Source organism: Falco biarmicus, chromosome 1, assembly GCF_023638135.1.
Source record: "Falco biarmicus isolate bFalBia1 chromosome 1, bFalBia1.pri, whole genome shotgun sequence".
Classification (NCBI taxonomy): domain Eukaryota; kingdom Metazoa; phylum Chordata; class Aves; order Falconiformes; family Falconidae; genus Falco; species Falco biarmicus.
The window spans coordinates 40,652,620-40,675,011 of NC_079288.1; the positions used below are offsets into that span (position 1 = coordinate 40,652,620).

The window sequence follows — 22,392 nt, forward strand, 5'->3', positions numbered from 1 at the left end:
TGGACCGGTGTCTACAGGTAACTTCAGGCAGTAAGTTCTCACGGGTGAGGGTGTGCCTAGAGCAAAGTCATCACTGCTTTACTTGTACGTTGTAGAGAGTGATCTAAGCAAGCCATTATTGTATTGTCAGTGACACTACAGTCTCAGCATAAATCAGTTTTAGACTGTGGTTTTATTAGAATATAGATTTGTTGCTTCCTAGCAAAGATCTAGCACGTGAATGATTTATGGAAGGTTGAAGATTGCTAAACCTTTACCAGCTTATTTGAAAGACAGGGCGCTGTTCTGACAGGTGGGCAGAGCTGGGGAAAGTCAGCGCTGACGGTGACGGGTCCCTGTAACACGCTGACATGCTCAGGGAGCTAGACCGCGCTGGCAGGGCCCTCACTGCTCTGCTCTGGGTGGTGGTGAACAGCGGCTGTTCACTAGCGCTTGTGTGGTGTATGACACTCAGGCGGGAAGGGATAGTGTTGCATTAGAGATCAGCCCAGGTTTCAAACAGTTGTGTCTGAATATAGTTGTAGAATACTTATTTAAAGCTGTTTCAACTGTTTAAAAGAGTGAGCCCACCAGATGTATTATTTCACTCACCTGAATTTCCCCCTGAGGGCAGGAGGGAAGAAGCATGATTTGGCCTAAGAGTATGTAATAAAATGTAAATCACATTAGTTTGATGAAATCACTTGGAAGCCTTGCAGCTCGCTCTGTTGTACCGAGATTTATTACCTAGATGTTACAGCACCAACGTTACTGAAGCGTCTAACAAGCAAAAGTAGTTTCTGCAAAGTGTCTCCCAGGAGTTAAGTAGATTCCTTCTCTTCAAGTGCAGCACCTGCACCTTCATGAGTTGTCTGGCTTGTGTCAGCGTTGGATGGGTTGATGCCATCCAAGCACTCGGCGTCATGTCCTGCTGCTGGGCCTTGAGCAGCATCAGGTGTTGCTTCAGCAGAGCTCCCGTTTGCGTATTCCACCCTTTCAAAGAGTATCAGTAACTCGCAGTGCCTGGTCTGAGGGAAGAGATCCACAGCCACCGCCTTAACGGGACGGAAGGAGGCTCCTTTGACTCTGTTGGAAGGGGCCCGGCACAGGCTTGATGGGGAAGAAAGGGGAGGAAGAACTGTGTTCACATCGCAGTTTGCCCTTCACCACTGCTACTCTTCTCAGAAAGGTTTTTCTTCCCCAAGGCTCAATTCCACACTGGCGTTACTCACCACCCCAGTACTTCCATTGTTACTGGCATACTGGGCAATACAGTTGCAATCCTGCTGTGAGGCAGGTGTCAACTGTTTCTGGTGAAAGATAAATGCAGCTCATGGTCCCCCTCCCCCAAGAGCACATAGTCAGCTTCTTACCGCATTTCTTAGTCAGCTTAACACGTGAAATACTCACTCCACAAAGTTATTCATTGCGGCTCTGGGATTGCAGGACACATAGATCAGCTTCTTCAGATGTTCAGCTCTTCTAATGGCAAGAATTACCTTGGAATCTAGATGATCAAAACCAAGACGGCTGTTTACTGCGCTGTGTGCATGAACACACGCGCAGAAAAATTCCAGGTTATACTCCAGCATGAACAAAACTGTTGCAATACCCTGTTGCTTCAAGCTGTACCTGAAGCCTCCTCCTTAATTCATTCCACTGATGTTTTCTTAGGTTCACCACCAAACACCCATTGGGAGAACAGACTTAAGAGAAGGTAAACTTACGCAGCCCTGCTCGTGGTGGGTCTACAATAGTAACCAGGTTCTGAGGAGATAATATGTTAATTAGAGAAGGAACAATGTCTTCAGCCTTCCCACAGTGAAATTCAATATTACTCAGTTCTATATAAAAAAAAAAAAAATGTTATCAGAATACTTACCTAGTCAGAGCATCTTTCAGCACACTCAAATTGGGTATCAAATTCAGATGCCTTAGTAACTACAAGTTGTTTAGTGTACCTTGACATCAGTGTATATACAAAAAATAAAATCACTGGTACTTCAAATCATTTAAACAGTAATCTGAGCATCTTCCATTATCTGGACTAAAGCAAATTCCCACAAAAACTAGCTACTGTTAATGTTTTATTTATGAGGGTAACTATGACTTCACCTCACTTTTACACTGAAATGTTCTGGTTTTGCAGAAAAGAGTAGCTAGCTGTTAGTCAACAGGAAAACCGATCTTACAGACTAACACAGTATTTGTTTTCAAGAGAGATTAAGTGTTTAAAATGGACAAGATTACTATCAACAACATGTAATTCCAAGCTGCTTAGATAACGTAAAGAGAAACTAGCTATTCAACTACTATGCTTCTTAACAAAGGTCTTAGCATTTTAGCTTAACTAACCATTAATCTGGGCGTTCACTTTGGCATCCTGCACAGCTTCTTGGCAGAGTTCAATTCCAATCACTTTCTTTACTTTCTATAGAATCAAGAGAAAAAAAAAAAACATCTGGTATGTAAATGGAAGTTTAACCATTATTCGTAGCATTAGCAATTAGCTAGTACTCGTGAACATTAGCTAGTACTCGTGAACGTTGACTAGTACCTGGTTGGAGAATTACTGCCTTGCAGCCAGAAAAAAGGCTGAGAAGGGACCTGTGCAAATGAACAGGGACTTTTAGACTGAAATTGTGGGATGAATGCCGTTTATCCCAACTGGTATGCAACAGACTCCAGTTATGCTGGTGTCTTTCTTTGGCGAGGGGCAGGGGGGGGGTGGGTGGGTGGGGAGGGGGGCAGACTCCCTTATATGGTCTAGCAAGCTCTGCTCTAAAAATTGTATAGGAAACCTTGGTTATTCAGATCCAAGGCTTTCTAAGAAAGCCCAAACTAGATAAGTGGATAGATTCTAGTAAATTTTGGCTGTCCTGCAGAACTACAGCCTCTTTTGACTGAAATAGTTTCAGCATAGTTCAGGCTGCTCAACACAAGGGTGAGTTTTTGCAATAATTTGGTAAAACAGCTGCAGGCAGTTTAATGAGAAATAATTTTTAAAAATTAAGATAAAAGTGTTGCATTTCAAGTACAAGTATTTTCTTTTATTGTAAACACAGCTAAAGATCTACATCTGTTAAAAAGTAGCTTATATCCGGGAAGAGAAACTGTTTACTCGCCTTTGCCAAGGAAATGCCAATAGTTCCTGTCCCACAGCAAATGTCAAGCACCGTGCTCTCTTGGCTCAGCTGCGCCCAATCCCTGATGGCGGTGTACAGAACTTCTGCAGCTTCTGTGTTTACCTGCAAAATTAGGTTTTGAACAGGTCTACTTCTTCATAAATAGTCAATGTGCTTTAATGAGTCTTAGGAAAGCATGTTTTCTTTGTCTTGTTTCTAAGAAATACATCTCTGAAAAGTAATGTTTTGTTACCTGTGTTCTAGTAAAAACATGACTTGTTCTACAGTACCTAAAGAGCAAGTCTGGAAACTAGAGGAGAGAGCAAACAAAATAATTAAGCAAAATCCTAAGCAACAAAGTGAAGTCCAGACTTTAAAAATACTTGCTCTCCTTGAATAGGAAATAGTAGAGATACAAAACCAGGGGAATATAACATGACACTACATTCAGCAAGCTTTATTTTAACCTTGTTTGTGATACTGCTTTAAAGTAAATGCTGTAATTCCGCATTATGGCTAAGGAAGCTTTCTAAACCCGTGCCTCTAGAGCAAGCGTATTCTTTGTCTTAAGAGAGCAAGCAAAGCACACCATGTGGAAAAAACCAGTAGCCTCTAATCTATGGTAAATAATAGAAAATACAGTTTACTTCCATGTATTTACAATGGCAAGCAATAATACACTTCCTATTTCAATACTTACAACAGCACAGGTACCTGCTGAGGTTTTAAAGTGTTGGAAGGGCAGAAAGATGTTTTGGAAAAACAAACCAAAACTAGTACTACAAAGATTCCTGAAATACGTACTACACGTTCTGTATATATAAATGCTGCCACTCAACAGGAGGGAAATTATACTGAACTCTTAAAAAAACAAGTTGTCTTCAACATGCCCCCATCAAGTTTACACTCACTGTTTTTACAGCTGAACGTAATACTCAAAAAGTATTTAATCACAGCAAATATATAAAAGATTAAGTCTCTAGATGTAGCATCTTATTGTACAGCATTAGCCAAGCTTAAGGGCATTAACGCAAACCCAGTTAAATTAGCAACTTTGTAACATCCTTACTTGAAAAAATGCATGAGGAGAAATTCTAAATTTTAGGCCAAGAAGTTCTTCATAGATGTACTTATCACCAGCCACGTGCTCCAAAGGCAAGTCTTCTAGATTGGGAGATTTCCTAGGGGGCAGCGGGGGCAAAGGCACAGGGAGACAAAATAAAGGGGGGGGGGGGGGGGGGGACGACGACGGAGGGGGAGACAACAAACATGTTTGTTACAATTTTTACCAAAGCTGTAGTCATCTTAAAAATTGTAGTACTACATACAAAGCTGTAATTTAGTGGGCCAACATTTATCATATCTTTTTAGAGACTATCTTCTTGGCTATTTCTTTCTTAACAGTGTACACTTGTTCCATCAATCTAACAGTAGGACCTACGTTGTCTCTAGATGAAGATGTGAGCCTTGTTATCTGTGGAAGAGGATGGGGAGATGAAAAAAAATAATCATGTAAAATAGGGAAGAAAGGAGGCAGCAGTTACTTGTTGACAATAATAAATACCCATCTACTGCAGTAAACACTTCTACAGCCTGACAGCCAGTGAACAGTAGTGGGTTCACCCAGTGAAACTCCACCTGCCTTTAGCCAGTGGACACTACAGGAGAGCGGGACATTTCAGGAGTCTCTCGTGGAAAAGGTAAAATAACTGTTGAACAAATTAGCAACACTGCTGCTACTTTTGAAATAGATAAAATAATGATGTGGAAGTGCCACCCACTTTGCAAACACTGAAATTCCAGCCATGAGCACAATACCCCGAAGCACAGTTCACCCCCTTACCTTTGTCCTTCCTCCACAAAGTACAGAGAGGTAACACCACTGCTCTTTCCCATCCCTTCTGTGAAGTATGTTGCCAGAGAGATTTTCAGGTCAGCTAGCTCTTCTTTACTTAATTTCTAAAGGTTCCATTTGAAAGAAGGGAGAAGAATCATCTTAGTGACTTAAAGATAGGATTTAGTGTATGCCTTCTATAATAAGCATATTAATTACTTGTTCATTTCCATGTATCAGATTAGTCTAAATAGCAGAGCGGTAATGCAAGGTAAACTACACCAAGTAATTATTCTATTTCTCTTTTGCACGCACAACTTATAAAATCAAATTTATGTAATTTTACAGCTATGTGCCTGGGCTGCGCATGACGTATCAACTTAAATACCTGAGGATTAAAATAAACAATGGCCATGATGTGGCCAATCCTGCTGGTACGGACTGTGAGCTGTTTCCAGTGACCTTCGTAGGTTTCTGGGCTGTAAACTGAGTAAGAAGTTGACCTGCAATTTTCAGAAGCTCAGTTACTTAACAGAGAACTATTTTTTTGCATAATATTCAACAGTTTAATGAAGCAAAAGAAGCTCCTCATGCAAAGCGATGAAAAATGTTAAGTAGAGAGGTTACATTGATTTGTCAAGAATAGAGTGACTTCCACATCTTAATTAAGAAAAAAGGGGAAAAAGAGATTGATGAATAGATAATATCTCCTAATGCAGAATAATCTCTGCCCGCTTCTCACATTCCTCTTACCCATTTTAACCCATACAAAATTATAGATAGGATATAGGCTGCTTCTCACCACATTCAGATACTGACACAACCTTTTATAATGCCTTAATTGGCTTCTGTGCATCATACCAAGTTCAAACTCTCCATGATTCTTCAGAGGTTCCCATTTTTGAGGATTTAATTGCTATTTAAAGAAACCACTCCCTTTCCTAAAAAGTACTGTTGCTTAAATTTACAACTTATGTTTTGTTCCTTGTTGTAGGATGATTCTTCATCCAAGGAAGCAACTGACCTTTGTTCTTCAAATTCCTCTTTTAAAAAGCCTTTTTCTGAGTATTTCTTTACAGTTAGTGAAAGAAGCTCTCAAATAACAGACACTTTTTCTTGTAGACTTATACACTGCTTGCAATAAAGCTGGTGTTCAGCTGGCACCTGTCCCTCCATCTCAGAACAGCTGAGCAAGAGCAAGGGAAAATACTCAGTGATCTAGGCACGAGATGCGAACATCAAAGAATTGCTGAATACTGAGTGTGGCATATCTTCAGTCTTAAAGCTCAGAACAAACACTAAGCTTTACATAATACTTAATTTTATAAATATTTTTAGTAAGATATCAAAACCTTTATGGATAACTCATTTTACTTATGCTCACCTTATGTAGTCTTGGAAAGCTTTTACTACTTTTTTGGCAATAGCAGGAATGTGAATAGTATCAAATGGCTCCACTACAGCACATGTACCACCCTTATATTTGCCAAGACGACAACCCACAGTTTTGTCTTCTTGATTTACACCAATCCCAATCAAGAACTCACATTTGTTGCGATATTCAGTCTAGATTTAAAATAAAGTTATGTAAGATATTTACACAGCACTTATTTGTACATGCCAAGTTTCTCCTGAAACAACCCTTATATGGTTAAATGTATTTGCAGATGGACACAGGACATTTAGTTTATATGGAAGATATTAATGGATTTTGATGTATGAGAACTAACAGCAATAATGAAAAAGTATTAGTAAGTCTTGTTATTTAAAGGGCAAAATATCGCCTCTGTTGAAGAATGTTTGTATTAGCCTACAACACAAGCTTGCAGGGACAGCATATTGATCTTTAAAGTAGAATAGCCAGTTAATTGTAACTATTCTTCGGCTTCCTGTTAGTATTTCCACACAGTATTTACATGAAAGGCAACGATGTCTAAAAATCATCATTCATGATAATATGAAGTCAAATACTCAGTTTGTCCACTGTCTCTTAACACCAAATGACCAACTGAACCGCAAGCGCGCTGAGCCCCGCTCCATACATCACCCAGGTTAGTTACCTGCACCGGGGACGCTTTCACTCCCTCTAGCGGGCAACACAATTTATTGTACTTCTGCTTCTGCAGGAACAACCAAGGTAACAAAGCTCTGTTGTTATTTCCTATTTCCCTGCCCAAATCAGAAACGAAAACGGTAAAGGACACATTTAGAAAAAATGAGGTTACCAGTTGCAAAAGACATTTTTTCTTTTTTCTTTTTTTTTTTTTTTTTTGCATAGGCATAAAAAAAGTATTAGATTATCAGATGAAGAGTATTTCTTCCGCAAGATTTTTTTAACAAACCCCCTCCAACTTTTTACGAGGTGTAACCTGAAACAATAAGAGTTAAATGTAGTTACAAAGGTATGAACTAGACTTAGCAACGTACCCACGCATGAAGAGAATGCCGATTTTATCTACGTGAGTAAAGCAAGAGAGGTAAGTGATACTTTGATCTACAAAGACCAGACATAAAAGTTTAGGTGGATTTCTGAAGAGCAAATCCCAACCATCACGTACCATCTCTACAGATGGATTCCCCCTTACACCACTTGACAGCGCCAATTCTTTTTTTAAGGGCACAAACATCCTTCTGCTTAGGCCTATGTAACAACAGCCCTTCATTTAGCAGTTTTTTGAGGCTGACCAAGAACAGCAATAGCAAGTTTTATCAGCTGGAGCAGTTTTTAGGCCCTAGCATTGGAGATCATATTTTATTGACTTTGTCAGGGGATCTGGGTTTTGACCTACCTCTAAATTATTTTAGAGATAGCAATTTGTGCCAACTTAGCTCTATCCCATTGTAAGGCCAAGTCCCACAAACATTATGGTAGCTTTACAAACAGGAATTACTTTGTCAGCTTCTGCAGCACTTGCTCACACTCCTGCTGCTTCTTGGCCAGCTGCTCCCCATAGGGCACGCTCCACAGCGGGGTCACCACATCAGCTATGCGCTTGCTCAGGGGCTCCTCTCCGCTGGCTGCAGAGAGCGCGGGCCGCTTTGCCTCGCCCTGCTCTTGCTCCTGCTCCCCTTCCTGCTTGCGTTTCTTGGCGATGGGGTCGGCTTTGGGCTTGGCCAGCCGGACGTTCAGGGCCCGGCTCTTCCACAGGGCCCCGTGCAGCACCCGCATGGCCTTGTCCCGCTCCTCCTCGCTCTTAAACGTGACGAACGCGAACGTCTGCTTCCCAAACAGTTTTATCTTATGAGGATTGAGTCCGTATTTGGCGAGGAACTTTTTCACGTCATTGAACCCGATGTATTTGGGGAGGTTTTGTATTTCTACTTTATAGATCTCGGAGGTAAACAGGTCTCCCTTAATGTATCCGTACACGTCGGGGCAGGCTGCGGGGCTCCCCGCGGGGTCACCCCCGCCGCCACCGGCCTTGCTTTCCAGCTCAGCCCCGTCTCCAGCCTCCAGCGCAGGAGCCGCGACGCGCGGGGGGTCGCCCCGCCCGCCCCCTTCCGCCATGCTCCCGCCGGCGCCAGCCTCCCCTCGGCCCGGACACCAGGTCAACCCCCGTCCGCGGTCCCCGCGGCCCGCGCGCACCTCGCGTTCCCTCGTGCCGGGGCCGTGGGGGCGGGGCCGTGGCGTCACCGACAGGCCGTCGCGAAACGAATGGGGGGCGCGGGGAAAAACGGTCCGGTTTGAGGTTGTTGGGGTTTTTTTAAATGTCCGCCCCTCACCGCTACTTCTCCAGGTCTGTCGGGTCGGCCGCGTCGCTTGAAAGTAGCGCTAGAAGCGACGGAAGCGCTGCCCCGCGCCGTCACCGCGCGAGCGCCATCTTGGATCGAGGCGCGGGGTGCCCGCCGCCATGCCGCGAGGGCTGATGGGAGGCGCCTCGGCAAACGGGACGGCAGAAAACAGCCTTTACCGGGGCGGGGCGGACCGGGGCCGGGCCCGGGACGCAGGGCGGTGCCGCGGGTGGCGGCTGGTGGCGGGGCCACCTCTCCTTGCGGGCCGGGCCGGGGCCGCCGCGGCGCGCCGGGGGCGGGGCGGGAGCGCGGCGCTGAGGGACAGCGCGTGTTTCCCATCGGGCCTTGCGGCGGCGCGGGCTGCGGGAATGAGGTAAAGGCGGGAGGGGCGGGGGCGCGCGGCAGGAAGCGCGGCGGGCAGGCGGCGAGCGCAGCGCGGCGGGCCCGGCCCCATGGCGGACACCAAGGTGAGGGCGGCGGGCGCGCTGGGCGGGGATGGCGGGCGCGGGCGGAGGAAGCAGCGCGGCCCGGAGGAAGCAGCGCGGCCTGGGGTGGCGGATGGCGGCGGGAGGGTAACGGAAACAGGTGGGGCCCGGCCGGGGGCGGCGGGCCGGGGGCAGGCCCCCAGGCTTTTGCCGGGACGGCGACTCGGGACGGCCTCCGGGCCGAGGAGCGCAGGCGGGCGGGGGTCCCGTGGCTGGGCGAGGCCCGCGGGCGGGGAGGGCGAGCTAGGGGCCTGGTCGGAGGGCAGGGAGCGGCAGCGCCGCCTCGGCCCTGCGCGGCGCGGCGGGGGTGCCCGTGCGGCGGGGCACGCGTGTCCCCGGGGCCTGGCCTCGGCCCAGCCGGGTGCGGGAGGCGGCGGCGCTTCCCCCGCGGGCGGTAGGCCGGTACCGCGCCTCGGGCGCCCCTGGGCCGTCCCTCTCCCCGTTTCCCCCTTTCTTCTCTCCCGCCCCTCCCCCGCCCGGCTGATCGACCCCTTGTGCCGCCCGGCCGGAGGCGCGGCCCCGCGCGCTTTATATCGCGGTGGGGCGGGATCTTATCGTGATAACAAGATCCGCTCGCTCACTTGCGGCTATTGTGACTATGCGCTGCTCACGGCTGTTAGCTGGGTTGGCTAGCGCAGGCCGGCCGGTGCGGGACGTGCCGCTCCCCGCCGCGGGAGGCGGCCTGGGGGGGTTCAGCCAGGGTCTCTTCCACAAGATGGACCTTAACCACGTTCTTATTTTTTCTGAGATGTGGAATACCGGGGATTTAAAGCTAATTATAAAGCATAATCAGGACTGACTTTGCAACATTTCTTACCGAATTCCCACTTGCCCTCCCTCTCCTTTTTTTTTTTTTTTTAACTATTTAGTAAATAGTAAACTCTTTCACTTCAATTGCTTTACACATGTGTGCTGTGTATCTACTCTGTAAAGGGTATCATAAATTGAGCCTGTAAGAGTGGACTGTTTCATCTGTAAAGGAAAATAAGATTGTAGAAGGTGTTTGTTTTCTCTCTAACTCAAACAACAACAAAAAACCCCAAATCAGTTCCCTTGACCTGAAATAGCTGTTTGTGGCCTCATTAAACTTGGAGATGAATCTCCCTTCTGGGCTTCTCTACTCAACACTTCTTGGTGCTTATGTATGAACTATTAGAGGTGTCTGTCATTTACTTACTAGTGACATACTACAAACAATTCTTAAGCTTAATGAATGCTATGACAAATTCCTAAATAACTAAATAGGAACTGTTATTTTGGCCATTTACACATAACCTAAAGCTCCCCAAAGAGTCTTAACGCAAAAAAACAAGTTATTTCATGAGTGTTACAACTGTGCTTCAAAAATATCATTGATTGTGGGCGATTCTAATACACGTGACTAAAATAGTCAATTTCTGGATGTGGTGTGTTCCTTAAGCTGGGTTAGCTAATTGCTTTGGTGTTATGGTTTTTTTTTTTGTTTTTCCCATTAATGATATGTTATTAGCCACTAAGAAATAGTAGTGGTTTAATAGCATAAACCACATTACATAGGAAAAATAGTCAAATTATTTTTCCATAACCAAGAGCTGTTGCTTCAAGGCCAGGCCCCTGCACGATAAGAGTGATAGGACTAAAACATCTAGTACTCCAAAACCACCTTTTTTTTAATGTGGTGGGGTTTTTTTAGTATAACTATATGTTGACTTTAAAGCCTTCTTTTTTCAGCTGTAGTAGTTTTTCTTTTATTGTTACAGGGTATTTCAGTTACTAAGATCTAATCGCTGTCGTAAGTTTTCATTTTAAATACAGATATGAGTATAGATTTTAAGAACATAGTAACTTTTGTGGGTTTTTTTCTTCAGGAAACACATGAGGAGCATGATACTTCTACTGAAAATGCAGATGATTCTAACCATGATCCTCAGTTTGAGCCCATAGTTTCCCTTCCTGAGCAAGAAATAAAAACTCTGGAAGAGGATGAGGAAGAGCTCTTTAAGATGTAAGTACAATATAGGCTTAAACTTCAATGGGCTTATAAAAAGCCAGATAACTTCTTAGGAATCTCTGTGTATGAAGTGTTCATCTAAGTTGGTTGCTATTTGCTGTGGTGGCAGAGATTGAGTGGGGGATGATTGGTAATAATGCCCCAAGAAACTGGAATAATAGAAAGGAGCTGATATGATGAATCTGGCTTTAGTATTGTTTAGCCTAAAAGAAAATATTAACTTGGATAATAATTATGGGTTTGAAATTGTGTGATCACAGCGTTAAAAGTATCATGGGAGGGGAAGTGAGATGTGAGACGTGTATAGTGTTGCTGCTGTGCATGCCCAGTTGTAAAGGGTCATGTATGGTACACTGAAACAATGAAAGCAATAGATGCAGTCCAGTATTGGGGCATTTGTGGCAGTACCTTCCTGGTGTCTTAAACATAGTTTTATCTTTAGTTTGGGCTTATTGTCAAATCAGAATAGCTTGCTCAGGATCTGTGATCAGCCTGAAGAAACACATAGGCATGAGAAGTGTTTTGGATTTGATCTATTTGTTTTAAACAGGTTTTAAAAAATACTATTTTTACTTAACCACAGAAGGCTATTGTTTATCTAGAAGGTATACGAGTTGTCCTTATACAGATTCTAAAGCAGTGGTCAGTTTCTGACAGGTAGCATGGTGAGATCTCTGACCATTGGGCCTCCACACACATGATGTGCGGTATCAGATGGAAAGAGGAATTTATTTTTTTAATTAAAATGGAGAGGGGGGAGATAACAACAGTGTAAGTTCCAGCAGCCTGTAGGTTCATTTTTATGTCTGCAGAGAGGTGAAGGAGGAAAGGAATCCTTTTTTTGAATGCTGGTCGTTCTGATAGCTAAACCTAGGGGAATCGCCTACTGAATGCCAGCTGGACTTGCAAGGAAGGACTTGCTTTTGAACAAAGTAGTTTGTCTGCATTAGAGCATCTGTTAGAGTAGCTTGCGCTAACATGACACCTTCTCTTGAAGGACCTGTCTTGTTACAAGTCCCTGTGCCTTGGTTTTCTATAGAAAAGTATACTCTTGTAGATATCCTATAGTGTGAGCAGGCACTTTCTTTCCTATAGTGATGTCTTAAACCACTCACTGCAGAACTCAAGCTCTTTCTTGGGTCAGTTTTGACTAAAGTCCAAAACTGTTCCTGTTTCTCTTTTGGCACACTGGCATCTTGGAAGATTAAACAGTACCTACCTGGAGTAGGTATGTTGCACTGCAGTACAACATGAAGCTTCCTTTATTCCCGATTTAAGAATAGCAACAACTAGGTTTTTGGAGTTAAAAGGAAATGAGTGACTAGAGGGTGAGGCGCTTTAACAGTTGATCGAACGTTGGGCTTGAATTATACAAGAGTCTGTACTTGGCCTCAAGCTGCTCAGTTTCTTAAATTAATAAATACTGCTGGTTAGATGGAGCAGTTATATTCATAATTATATATATAAAGAACTCTAGCTATAGCAAAACCTGTTAATTACCTACCTTAATTAAAATAGGTTGCCTACACCAAGTATGTTGATACTTCCCCCAAAAGTGTGTCCAGAATGTGTTAAATTTTAGTATAGCTATTACATAATTACTAATAGTTTGTTACTAAATTTAAATTTATCATATCAGTTTCTAAATTTGTATGCTGAAGTAGAACAGGGAACTTTACAAAGGAATTGTTTTCTTTCTTGTGTGTTGCTTTTAACAAAACAACTGTATTGCTCAGTTGAGTATGCTGTTTTGATAAATGCTTCTACGTGCAGCCTAACTTCTTAAATTCTTCTTTTTTTCAAGGCGGGCTAAGCTATTCCGATTTGCATCTGAAAATGATCTTCCCGAATGGAAAGAACGAGGAACTGGTGATGTAAAACTCCTGAAACACAAGGAGAAGGGAACAATTCGTCTGCTCATGAGGAGGGATAAAACCCTAAAAATTTGTGCAAATCATTATAGTATGTTATACATTGCTATACTGCTTATTTTTGTTTTAAAAAATAAGCTTGTAGAATTATACGTTGTAGATTAAGAGCTTGATGGCTTTTTTAGTAGTAGCTAGAGAATTGCTGTGTGTCTTTAAACAGGTGTCAAATTTATATTAGACTGTAAATATGATTATCTCTTGCTCTGCACACAAGTCTACAAGCATCAAAAACAATGAGTGCTTATTCTTATTAACAGAAGGAAGCTGTAGTTGGTTGTGTGATCAGATGCAAGGGCTGAGTCTTAAAGTGGGGAGTTTTTTCCCTTCAGACTCTGATAGTGTTGTAAAGAAAATTCAGCATGAACAGAGAGACATTATGTGGTTGCTCCCAGTGTGTGTGTGTCTGTTTTTAATGATTAATAGAGTGCTGAAAATGTAGGCCTTAATACTGTTTAGGGTAATAAGTTAATGTATGTTGTCTTGTTTTCATAAAAGAATTGAGAAATTAGCAATCGTAATTTACTACTTTGAGCTCAGTGTTTGAATTGGCAGAAGCGATTGCTTCACCATCAGAAAACAGATACTGAGGTGCTAAACTAATCTGTGGCTGCCTTTCTCTGCTTATGAAATAAACTGAAATGCACACGGTATATTCAGCTAACTCATTGAAAAATGGGGCTGATGGAACCCGAGGTGTTTGTTCCTTTGATCCTCTTTGAATAAAAATAAACATGAAAGGGCAAGACAGTCAATATAACTAGCAACAAGTAGACTAATTTGGTAATACTTTGTAACTTGCTCAAAGAGTATATAGTAGTCTGTCCTGTTAAATTGCATTTAGATAACTTGTTTGAAGTAGCTTAATACAAATCTGAAGTCAGAAGCAGTAATTCTTGTTTTGTTTGGGTAGATCTCAGAAAGTCAGACTTGTTTAGAGGACACAGGTGTTCTTGTTTAGTAAATGAAATGGCAAATATTAAAGCAGTCTATAATCACCAACCAATAAGAATAAACCTTTTGTTTAGGGAAATAAGTGTTGCACATATGCAAAACAAAATTGATGAGTTTATAGTGTTCATGTAAAATTTTTCTTTATCCTGGGAAAAATGCTTTAAGTATATATTTCTTTACTGAATTTATGCTGGCTCACAGGCATAATTTCATTTAATGTTTTGCAAAAATGAAAAAAAAAATTGATCTCTAAATTTTAAAAATGCAAGGATGTGAGTAGACCCTTCAGATTGCTCTCAAATGAAACAAACAACACAGGGGTCAGGGAGAAAAAAGACCCTGCTTAAACTTTGAGTGTGTGTAGTGTAAAAAGTCTTAGAGTAGTGTGAGAAGTAACATTCCAAGTTTTCCAGTCAGTCAGGTGAAGTAATTACAGTGTCTTGGAGGGAAAGGGCTCTGTTTACTGGGAAGGAACAAATGGATTGAAAGTATGTTGTGAGCATCTCGCAGCACTGCAGAATTCCATAATAACTTGTAACAGAGCTTTAAACTGATGGGAGAGAAATTAACCTGATTTGATGACTAATTGTAGGAATCATACTTTTTTTAAAATATTTTTTTGTAGCATGTAGTATTTTCAGTGTGCAAAAGAAGAACGAATGCTGCTTGTCTTTCTGAATGCCTTTTCCTCCTAAACAGTTTGACTGTTCTTTAGAGTTGTGTTTAGTGACTGCATCTCCCTTAGTACCACAATCATTTGCTTTAAGCAAGAATTGAATCAAACCCTCAGTTTCTTAACAATAGGGTATCTAGCCTTCTTCTATACAGTAAAGGTCTTGCATCATTTTATTTGATGATGTAAGGAAAAATAGATACGGGCACCATTGTCTTCTTTTTATCCAAAAGTAGTTCGGTGTAAAGTGCTATACGTAACCATCGCAGCCAGTTGTCAATAAGATTTATGGAGGATGGTGTGGAAAACATTTACTACTGTGCTATGTACATCTTCTAATGCTTTCATTTCAGTCACGCCCTTAATGGAGCTGAAGCCTAACGCTGGGAGCGACAGGGCATGGGTGTGGAACACACACGCTGACTTTGCAGATGAAAGCCCCAAGCCTGAACTTCTGGCAATCAGATTTTTAAATGCAGAGAGTGAGTGGACTGGCACTGAACTTACATTGCTTGTATACTGTTACATTACACTCAACGTCTTAGTGTTACTGTAAACCACTGTTGTAGATATACTGTATCTTACTACTGCATGGTACTGTTAGCTAATTACTGTTTAACTGAGAGAAGTTGGTTAATCACTTAATTGTCTGTGTTGACAAAACAGTGTAATAATTAGATCTGCAGTAATACAGAGCTTTCTGCCCTAGGCATGTTTTTTAACTTAAGCCATTTCATGCAAGTGAAATGCCAATTAGAATAAAACTAAAAGCAGTAATGCTGTGTAGTAGAGATTAATACATGCAGCTTGCTTTCATTTATCTCGGGTGCCCAATTGTAGTTAAGATTACATTTTTGCATTAGAAGCAAGGAGATAGTGACCTGAGATTTGTGGTATTTTTTATTATTTTTTTAATAATGAACTAGGTAGTCTCTTTTTTTGTTTAGATTAAATGGAACACTCAGTGAAAAGTGTTTGTCAAACCCAGCTATCATACACTAGTTGGTGGGTTTTTTCTGGAGTGACTATGTTGACAACCAGAACAGAAAGTAGGTTTGTAGTTACACGTGGATCAGCTAGTAGGGTTCCCAGCTCCTTAGGATCAAAGAACTGTTTTGGGGGTATTTTTTTCTTGAAAAAGGACGCAAAATGAAAGGGAAAAATTGTTGCATTTCCTGCTTTACCATTTGCCACACAAGTTTAGTGTGTTAGCCACCTCTTCTCCCTACATGCTAGATGGCTAATAAAGTGGCTGTGTATTTTTAAACTAGATGAATTTGCCTACATCTGGGATAGTATATATCTTGCTTCCTTTTCCTCAAGTCTCCAGCATCGTATTGTTTAGCCAAATAAATCTTTCTGGTTCACCTCCTTAGTGCTTGCTCCTTTCTTAATCAAATAGGAAATTAAAGGGTGTTGTTAACTATTTGTTCACCTCTGAAAGAAAAATCTTTCCCTCTTTAAGGTAGAGGTTGTTCAGCTTACTGAGCATTTGTCTTGAAGGATTAGTCCTCTTTGCCTGTTTACCCTTTGCAGTGCTGACTGAGCAGATGAAGGGCACACGTGTCTGTTCACCTATCAAGTATCTTTCCTTTTTGAGATCGTTGAAAAGGAATCAATACAAATACTTCCTGGAGTAGTTTCAGAGTGGCTTCTGAATTCCTGTGGGGCAACAGTGACCTCATGTGGTCAGTCAGGCCGAGTTGGCATACCAAATTACCTGCTTTATAGTTTTGGTGTTAGAAAGTACCGGCTTTTGTGGCTTGTTGCTTGTGTTACTTGTGCAGAAATGCTGTTGTAACTTGATCAGCTGCTTGGAATGACTATTAAATCAAGTGGTAGTTCAGGCCAAAATATAACAAAGGTTTTGTTTCCTTAGCTGTTGTAGGCAGGAATAGCTTGAGTCCAGGCTTTTGGGTATTGAATCTGAATGCTGTACTAATGAAACAGCCTTTATCTTCCATTCTTGATGCTAAAACCCTAAGTTATGGTAAGGATGTGGAGACTTTCTAGGGTATAATGGAGCTGGCAATGGTAGTAATTCAAAGGTGATGTTCAGGTTTTTGCTCACAGATAGTCATATGAGCAGTCTCTGATACCATATTCTTAATTGTATAGTCTAGGGACAGCTGGGAGTTACAATAATCACATTGTAAGTATTTTGCAAAATAAGCTGTTTTAGTAGACTTGCTAAAGAAAAGTAACTGTCTCTTTTTCATAGCATCTTGTATAATTTTAAACTAGATTACTTTTTAAGTGCCTAGGAATTTTGTTTACACGAAACTCATGTATCTTTCCTCAAGACTGGATATATTCAACATTACAAGGAGGTGAAAGTAATGAAAAAAAATACTGTCTTTACTGAAACAGATGCTCAGAAATTCAAGGCAAAATTTGAAGAATGCAGGAATGAAGTAGACAAGAGAGCAAAGAAAGGTAAGGTTAAAAGTCTGCACCATGCCACTTTTTCTAGCTGTTTTAGTGGTTATAGCCATCTGGAGTATCATTGTGTTTTAGCAGACTCACTCTGTACTGAACTGCAGCCTTCAGTTCAGGTGCTTTTTCTGTCTGCGAGAGTAATAGTTCACAGGAGTGACAATTGCCTTCTTTCTTGTGGAAGGCTGTTACAGTTGCTGTTGGGACATAGCTTTTTTCAGAAAAGCTACTAAGGAGACATTTCTGTTTTATGGTACACAAATGAACTGCAACCACAGTGATACTTCCTCCTTCCAGCTTCCCTTCCCAAATTCCACAAATACATAATCTTGCAAGTAGAATACTAAATATTTTTAGTTGTTAATGTGTATGAAGTAGCACCACTTCACAGGTCTCTCTTCATTTAATAGATTAATGCACCACCTTGTAGAATTGCCTGTCTGACAAGATTATTTCACCATGTAAAATGAACACTTCCATCTTTCTGAAGTATAGATTACTAGTGATCTGCAGTCAGTGCTTTTCAGGATATTTAGATTGGAATTTTTCAGTCTTAAGAACTTCCTGTTCCCCAGTTTCAAACTGGGGAACTTGGCTTTTGGCTAAGATAAGCAAGAAGCTAGGTACTTGAGGCATTTACTTGCCTGGACACTGTATTGAGTCAGTTACTGGTAACAGCAAAGCTGACCAAGTGTTACATGTTTATCAGTCACTATAATTGGGGCCTCATTTAGCAATTAAAATATGCAAGTTGTATTTCTTGAATTCTGACATAGGAGATAATTACCAAAGGAAAAGAAATTGAATGAATCGCTCTAGTGCTCAGCAGAGAATTTCCTTACTTTTTGTTCTTATTCTTAATACTACCTGTCTCCCTACCTAACCCCCTCACCTGCCACTTCTCTTTCCCCCTGTAACACGAAAAACCATTACTGCCTGTATGTAACTTTTTTCCTAATCAATCTCTTAGCAGGCACAGACAAAAATGATAGTGCTGATAAAGTTGCTGAAAAACTAGAAGAGCTTTCTGTAAAGGAAGAGAGCAAAGAATCTGAGAAGAAAGAGACCAAGGAAAAAGCTGAAGAAAAGCAATAAATCATCCTGGGCCTTGCAGTTTTTCCTTTACACTTTTTCTTTTTCCCTTTTTTTGTTGTTTTTTTGTTTTGTTTTGTTTTTAATTTTTACAAGGGACTTTATACAGAACTGAATTCAACATTCAGGTTGTTTTTTCTAAGCTTTTGCCCTCTTGAAGATGTCTTGAGAAAATCCATTCCCCAGTCATGAAAATGTACTGTGCTAACTTTCTTTTCCATAGTGGAAAAGAAACTTATTTATAGTCATCCAAAAGAGTGAATAAAATAAACTTGAAAACAGCATCAGAGGACAGAATCAAGTTTTCTATATACTTTAAAGGCTTATGAATACACTTGTTTCATTGGGTGTTGAGATACGTATCATCATACCTGTGGATTAACTAGGTTAACAGACTTCACCAACAGGGAAGATTAAGATTGCATCCATGTTTCTTATATGGCTTCTAAAACTGTAATATAACAGACCTTTCACACTTGCTGCTGTGTGTTCCTGAGCAGGGAATGTGCCTGTGGTTCTTGAAATACAGCTGACTTCTGGAATTGGGTGATAGAGCATTCCAGGCATACTATTAATGATGATCCGTCAGACAGTGAAAATAAGAGTGGGAGAGAAAATTGATTACGTGAGACTTGAGAAGTATTTTCCTCTTACAAAACAAAATATTCCCCCAACCCCCAATTTGTTAATATTTCAAATGCTTGACCAGCACAAAGTACTTGTTGCTGTGGTCCCAGGTCTTCCATGGCGTGCTACTGGCTGACAGAAGGCAGCAGCAGCCGGTTACGGTGTATACAAAGGAATCTTAACTGAGTACCTTACTATGAGATTCCCCATGTCAGCATATCATAAAAGTTATTTTCTAAACCTTAGAAGCTTTTTTCCAGGGCTCTGGAGCTTGCATTGTTTTTAGAAACTGGGAGGGGTTCTGAGCTTTTAAGTTGCATGGTGGGAGGCTGTCCCTCTTTGAGAGTGGCAGTCTGACTGTTCACTTTGGAACAGTTAGTTAGGTTGTACACCCTTGAGGGGCACTTTCCTTGCCAGAATGAGCAAATTGATCAAATCTCTTCCCTGCAAGTGTTTTCTGTTTATCCAGCTTCAAGTTAGTGCTAAAGAATAGGAAAATAAACTATAGTAAACAATAAAATCGCAATTTTTTTTTGTCTGGATAGATTAATTGGATTTCATTGTTAATCACTAATACAAGAATAGTGTTAGGATAGCAATGGAATTCTGTAATACTGTTTCCAAAATGGTTACGAAAACTGGGCAGAACTTGCTAAACTTTAAGACTGTATGATGTTACCATTGGAGAGCAAGACCTTTTCATCTTCATAAAGAGGCTTTCCAAAGTAGGTCAGGCTCTGCAGCCTACCTGAGGAGAATATATTTTTTTAAAAAATCTTGTATTTCTACTTGGCACTGCCTTTCAATGCTACAATGAATTAGTCAAATCTGGAACTGTAATTAAGGTACTCACTTCATTCAAACTAGAGTAATTCCTTTGGTGTTGTGCATGTTTCCCTTCAAGTACAGCAGATATCAAAAGTCTGTTAATTAACAAAAATGGTTGAAAGGCAAAATAAAATGCTCTTCGGTGTTTCTGGTTTGGAAATAACAAGACAAAGCTATTCTGAAGTACTTAACATTTGAATGTAAAAGCCAAATCTTTATCCATGAGTCACTGTAAAGTCTCTGATCTGATGTCAAAGTGTGTCTAAATTGATAGAAATTACATTTTAAAATTTCAAAATAAATATAAATTTTCATTTTGAGGGTTTGCTTTTTATTTAAAGAACTTAGTGGGAATGCATTTTTAGCCTGCAGGGGCAAAGTGATGAAGGCAGCAAAATGGGTGAGTTTGATTTCACTGTCAAATGTTGTATGGAAGAGGGTAGGAAACACCTGAATGACTTAATTTGTCTTAATCTTAGATATTGATGACTCCTGTTTAATGTTATTACCCTCTTTTCTTTCCCTCTTTACTTATTCATGCGTGCTTAAATGATTTCAAGACATTTCCATTCCTGTTTAGGTTAACTGAGCCATGTTTACAGTTCATGGGTTACAACCATCCTTAATGCAAGTCTACATTCAAAAAAGAGCAAAGTTACGAAGAACCGCTAAGTAAAACTTCTCTGGATAGCATTTGGCTGAAGAATGTCTTAATCTTCTGAACTAAAGGATGATTAGTCAATGTTCTAGTCCATTTAGAAGCTATAGGTGTGCTGTTCTAAAAATTAAAAAGCAGTAAGTATTTTTAAAATTGATCTTGGTGACATAAGGCTTTCTTTAAGTGATTTGAATTATAAACTTCCCTATATGTAATATAGACAACCAAGAGATGTCTTTGAAATGTTTTTTGTAGCTTACTGTGTACCAAGTATTCTAGAGTTCTAGCTGATGTAGCATCTTGTCCTCCCTGCCCAGGTCACCCAGTATTTGTGCTTTCTCTCCATCTTCACTGTTAACAAAGTTACTGAGATGATACAATGTGACCTGTCTGGTCAGGCAATGGGGAATCTTAAAATAATAGCTTGACTCAAAAATAGTCTTTGGACAAACAGGCAGGCTTGCAGTGCAAAAGTTCCTTACTGAATTTGTGGCGGCAAGTACTAAAATATGTCAGTTGCCTTATACTTGTTTCTAAAATGGCAATAACCTTAGTGTGATTCAAATGCCAGAACCTGTTTGAAGGTATTGTGTCAGTAAAAATGGATCATGCAGAAACTTTCCTAATTTGTTGTTTGGACAGTAGAGAAATCAACAGAATCTTGCATTTTACAGGCGTGTGCTGAGACTTAATTTATCTCTAGCATTCTAGAGATAAATTGGATTCTAGGCTGTTTTAACACCTGCAGTTGAACTTCTAGCGTGTTTGAAAGCAGTCTAAAATAATGGGGAATATAGTTACTGCAGCTGGCTACAGATAAGGCTTTTTTAGTACTTCTAACTTCAATAACTGTTACTGAGAATATGGCCAAATATAGAAGATACAAGTGAAGATTTTTAAGAAGTTTTAATCCATTTTCAGTAAAAAAGGAAACTAACAGAAATAGTAAAGCATTGTCAGGTGCTAACGTCTGCAATTTGTACGAATTCTTCAAGTGTGGGGAGATGCTATATAGCCAGACTTAATAACCCAGCTTTTGTTGGCACTGATCATTTCATGTGCATAAAACAGGATGGATGAGTGTCAAGAGGACACCTGAATAATGAATTTAACTTAGAAATAGTTACATTTTTGAGTCTCAAAATAGTATCTTCTTAACAGGTAGTTAATAGACAATTTTTTTATTATAAAAATGAATTCAAAACAGTACTCTCTAAGTCTCACGTTGATTTTGAAGATACACGAATAGGTTAGGTTTTTTCCATCCAGGAATAAGCTTGTATTGGTGATACCAAATCTCATTCACAAATTGCAAACACCCTAATTTGTTGTATTTTAACACTAAATGATGTTGTTGTTCCCCCCCGCCCCGTAATAAGGCAGCTTATATAAAACACAAGTTCTCTGTGATACCAAAACCTCAGAAAATTAGAGTTCTTCTCAAAGGTATGCAGACACACAAGAATGTTGTGAATCTTTTTTTGATGCAACCTGCTCAAGAAATACCTGTATGTAAAGGGCAAAAATAGGACTCTGAATATTTCTTTAAATTTTGTTACTAAATGTCTTGGAACTTGCTTAATCTAAAACTTTGAAGGATTTAACTGAAAAATGAGGGATTATTTTTTTACCTATACCTTCATCATGGAAAGAACTGTAATAGGGCTGTACAGAAGAGAGGTGGGGTTTGCAGGTATACCAGTTCTTCTCACTTGGTATTCAGTGGAGGCTGGGGAGGTGTTTGGTGCAGAAAGCATCTGCAGCCTGAGCAGCACTTCCCTGTCCATGAAGGGGCACCTGCAGCCCAGCCCAGCTGTACCAGTTAGGGGTATGGATTTCCCAGTTTGAGAATGTCGGGTCCAGAAGGTGGATGCTGTGCTTTATGGCTGACAATGAGTTGTGCTAAACTCTGACCTCCCACAATAGAAATGCTATGCCTTATGCTGCTTCACCTCTCAAGGCATTCCTTTGAATAACTTAATGAAAAAGTTTAATGTTACTAAAAACTTTTCTCTGAAGACAAGTTATCGCATTCAGAGTTCAGAAAACTC

At 41.0% G+C, this 22,392-nt stretch overlaps 2 protein-coding genes and 1 non-coding gene across 5 annotated transcripts; 2 read left to right on the top strand and 1 right to left on the bottom strand.

Moving 5' to 3' along the window:
• Positions 1-699: 699 nt before the first annotated feature.
• On the bottom strand, positions 700-8,446 carry TRMT2A (tRNA methyltransferase 2 homolog A). 2 transcript variants are annotated; one of them, XM_056324936.1, is made up of 11 exons: positions 7,830-8,446; positions 6,999-7,107; positions 6,323-6,504; positions 5,327-5,441; positions 4,948-5,063; positions 4,174-4,285; positions 3,105-3,227; positions 2,335-2,410; positions 1,707-1,823; positions 1,390-1,486; positions 700-1,089 (listed from the first exon to the last, which is right to left on the bottom strand). In XM_056324936.1, the coding sequence occupies exons 1-11, from the start codon at positions 8,444-8,446 to the stop codon at positions 801-803; spliced, it is 1,953 nt and encodes a 650-aa protein (XP_056180911.1). In that variant the 3' UTR covers positions 700-800. The 2 variants fall into 2 exon arrangements, with proteins under 2 accessions (XP_056180911.1, XP_056180919.1); XM_056324944.1 differs by lacking the exons at positions 5,327-5,441; positions 6,323-6,504.
• RANBP1 (RAN binding protein 1) lies at positions 8,412-20,003 on the top strand. Of its 2 annotated transcripts, none has more exons than XM_056324956.1 (6): positions 8,412-8,486; positions 11,003-11,139; positions 12,950-13,107; positions 15,054-15,182; positions 17,071-17,136; positions 18,107-20,003. In XM_056324956.1, exons 1-6 carry the CDS (start codon positions 8,445-8,447, stop codon positions 18,229-18,231), a joined length of 657 nt encoding a protein of 218 aa, XP_056180931.1. In that variant the 5' UTR covers positions 8,412-8,444; the 3' UTR covers positions 18,232-20,003. The 2 variants fall into 2 exon arrangements, with proteins under 2 accessions (XP_056180931.1, XP_056180938.1); XM_056324963.1 differs by lacking the exon at positions 8,412-8,486 and adding an exon at positions 9,001-9,137.
• LOC130143990 (small nucleolar RNA SNORA77) lies at positions 17,217-17,349 on the top strand. The gene has a single exon (XR_008819975.1). It is a non-coding gene; the product is annotated as a small nucleolar RNA SNORA77 (small nucleolar RNA).
• Positions 20,004-22,392: the final 2,389 nt, after the last annotated feature.

Coding starts and splice junctions, on each gene's coding strand:
- TRMT2A (XM_056324936.1), bottom strand. CDS start 8,446: ATGGCGGAAGGGGGCGGGCGGGGCGACCCCCCGCGCGTCGCGGCTCCT. Junction 5,064..5,326: donor TTGTTTATTTTAATCCTCAG/GTATTTAAGTTG, acceptor TGGAACCTTTAG/AAATTAAGTAAAGAAGAGCT. Junction 4,286..4,947: donor TTTGTGGAGGAAGGACAAAG/GTAAGGGGGTGA, acceptor GCTGCCCCCTAG/GAAATCTCCCAATCTAGAAG.
- RANBP1 (XM_056324956.1), top strand. CDS start 8,445: ATGCTCCCGCCGGCGCCAGCCTCCCCTCGGCCCGGACACCAG. Junction 8,487..11,002: donor CCCCTCGGCCCGGACACCAG/GTCAACCCCCGT, acceptor TTTTTTCTTCAG/GAAACACATGAGGAGCATGA. Junction 15,183..17,070: donor CAGATTTTTAAATGCAGAGA/GTGAGTGGACTG, acceptor TTACTGAAACAG/ATGCTCAGAAATTCAAGGCA.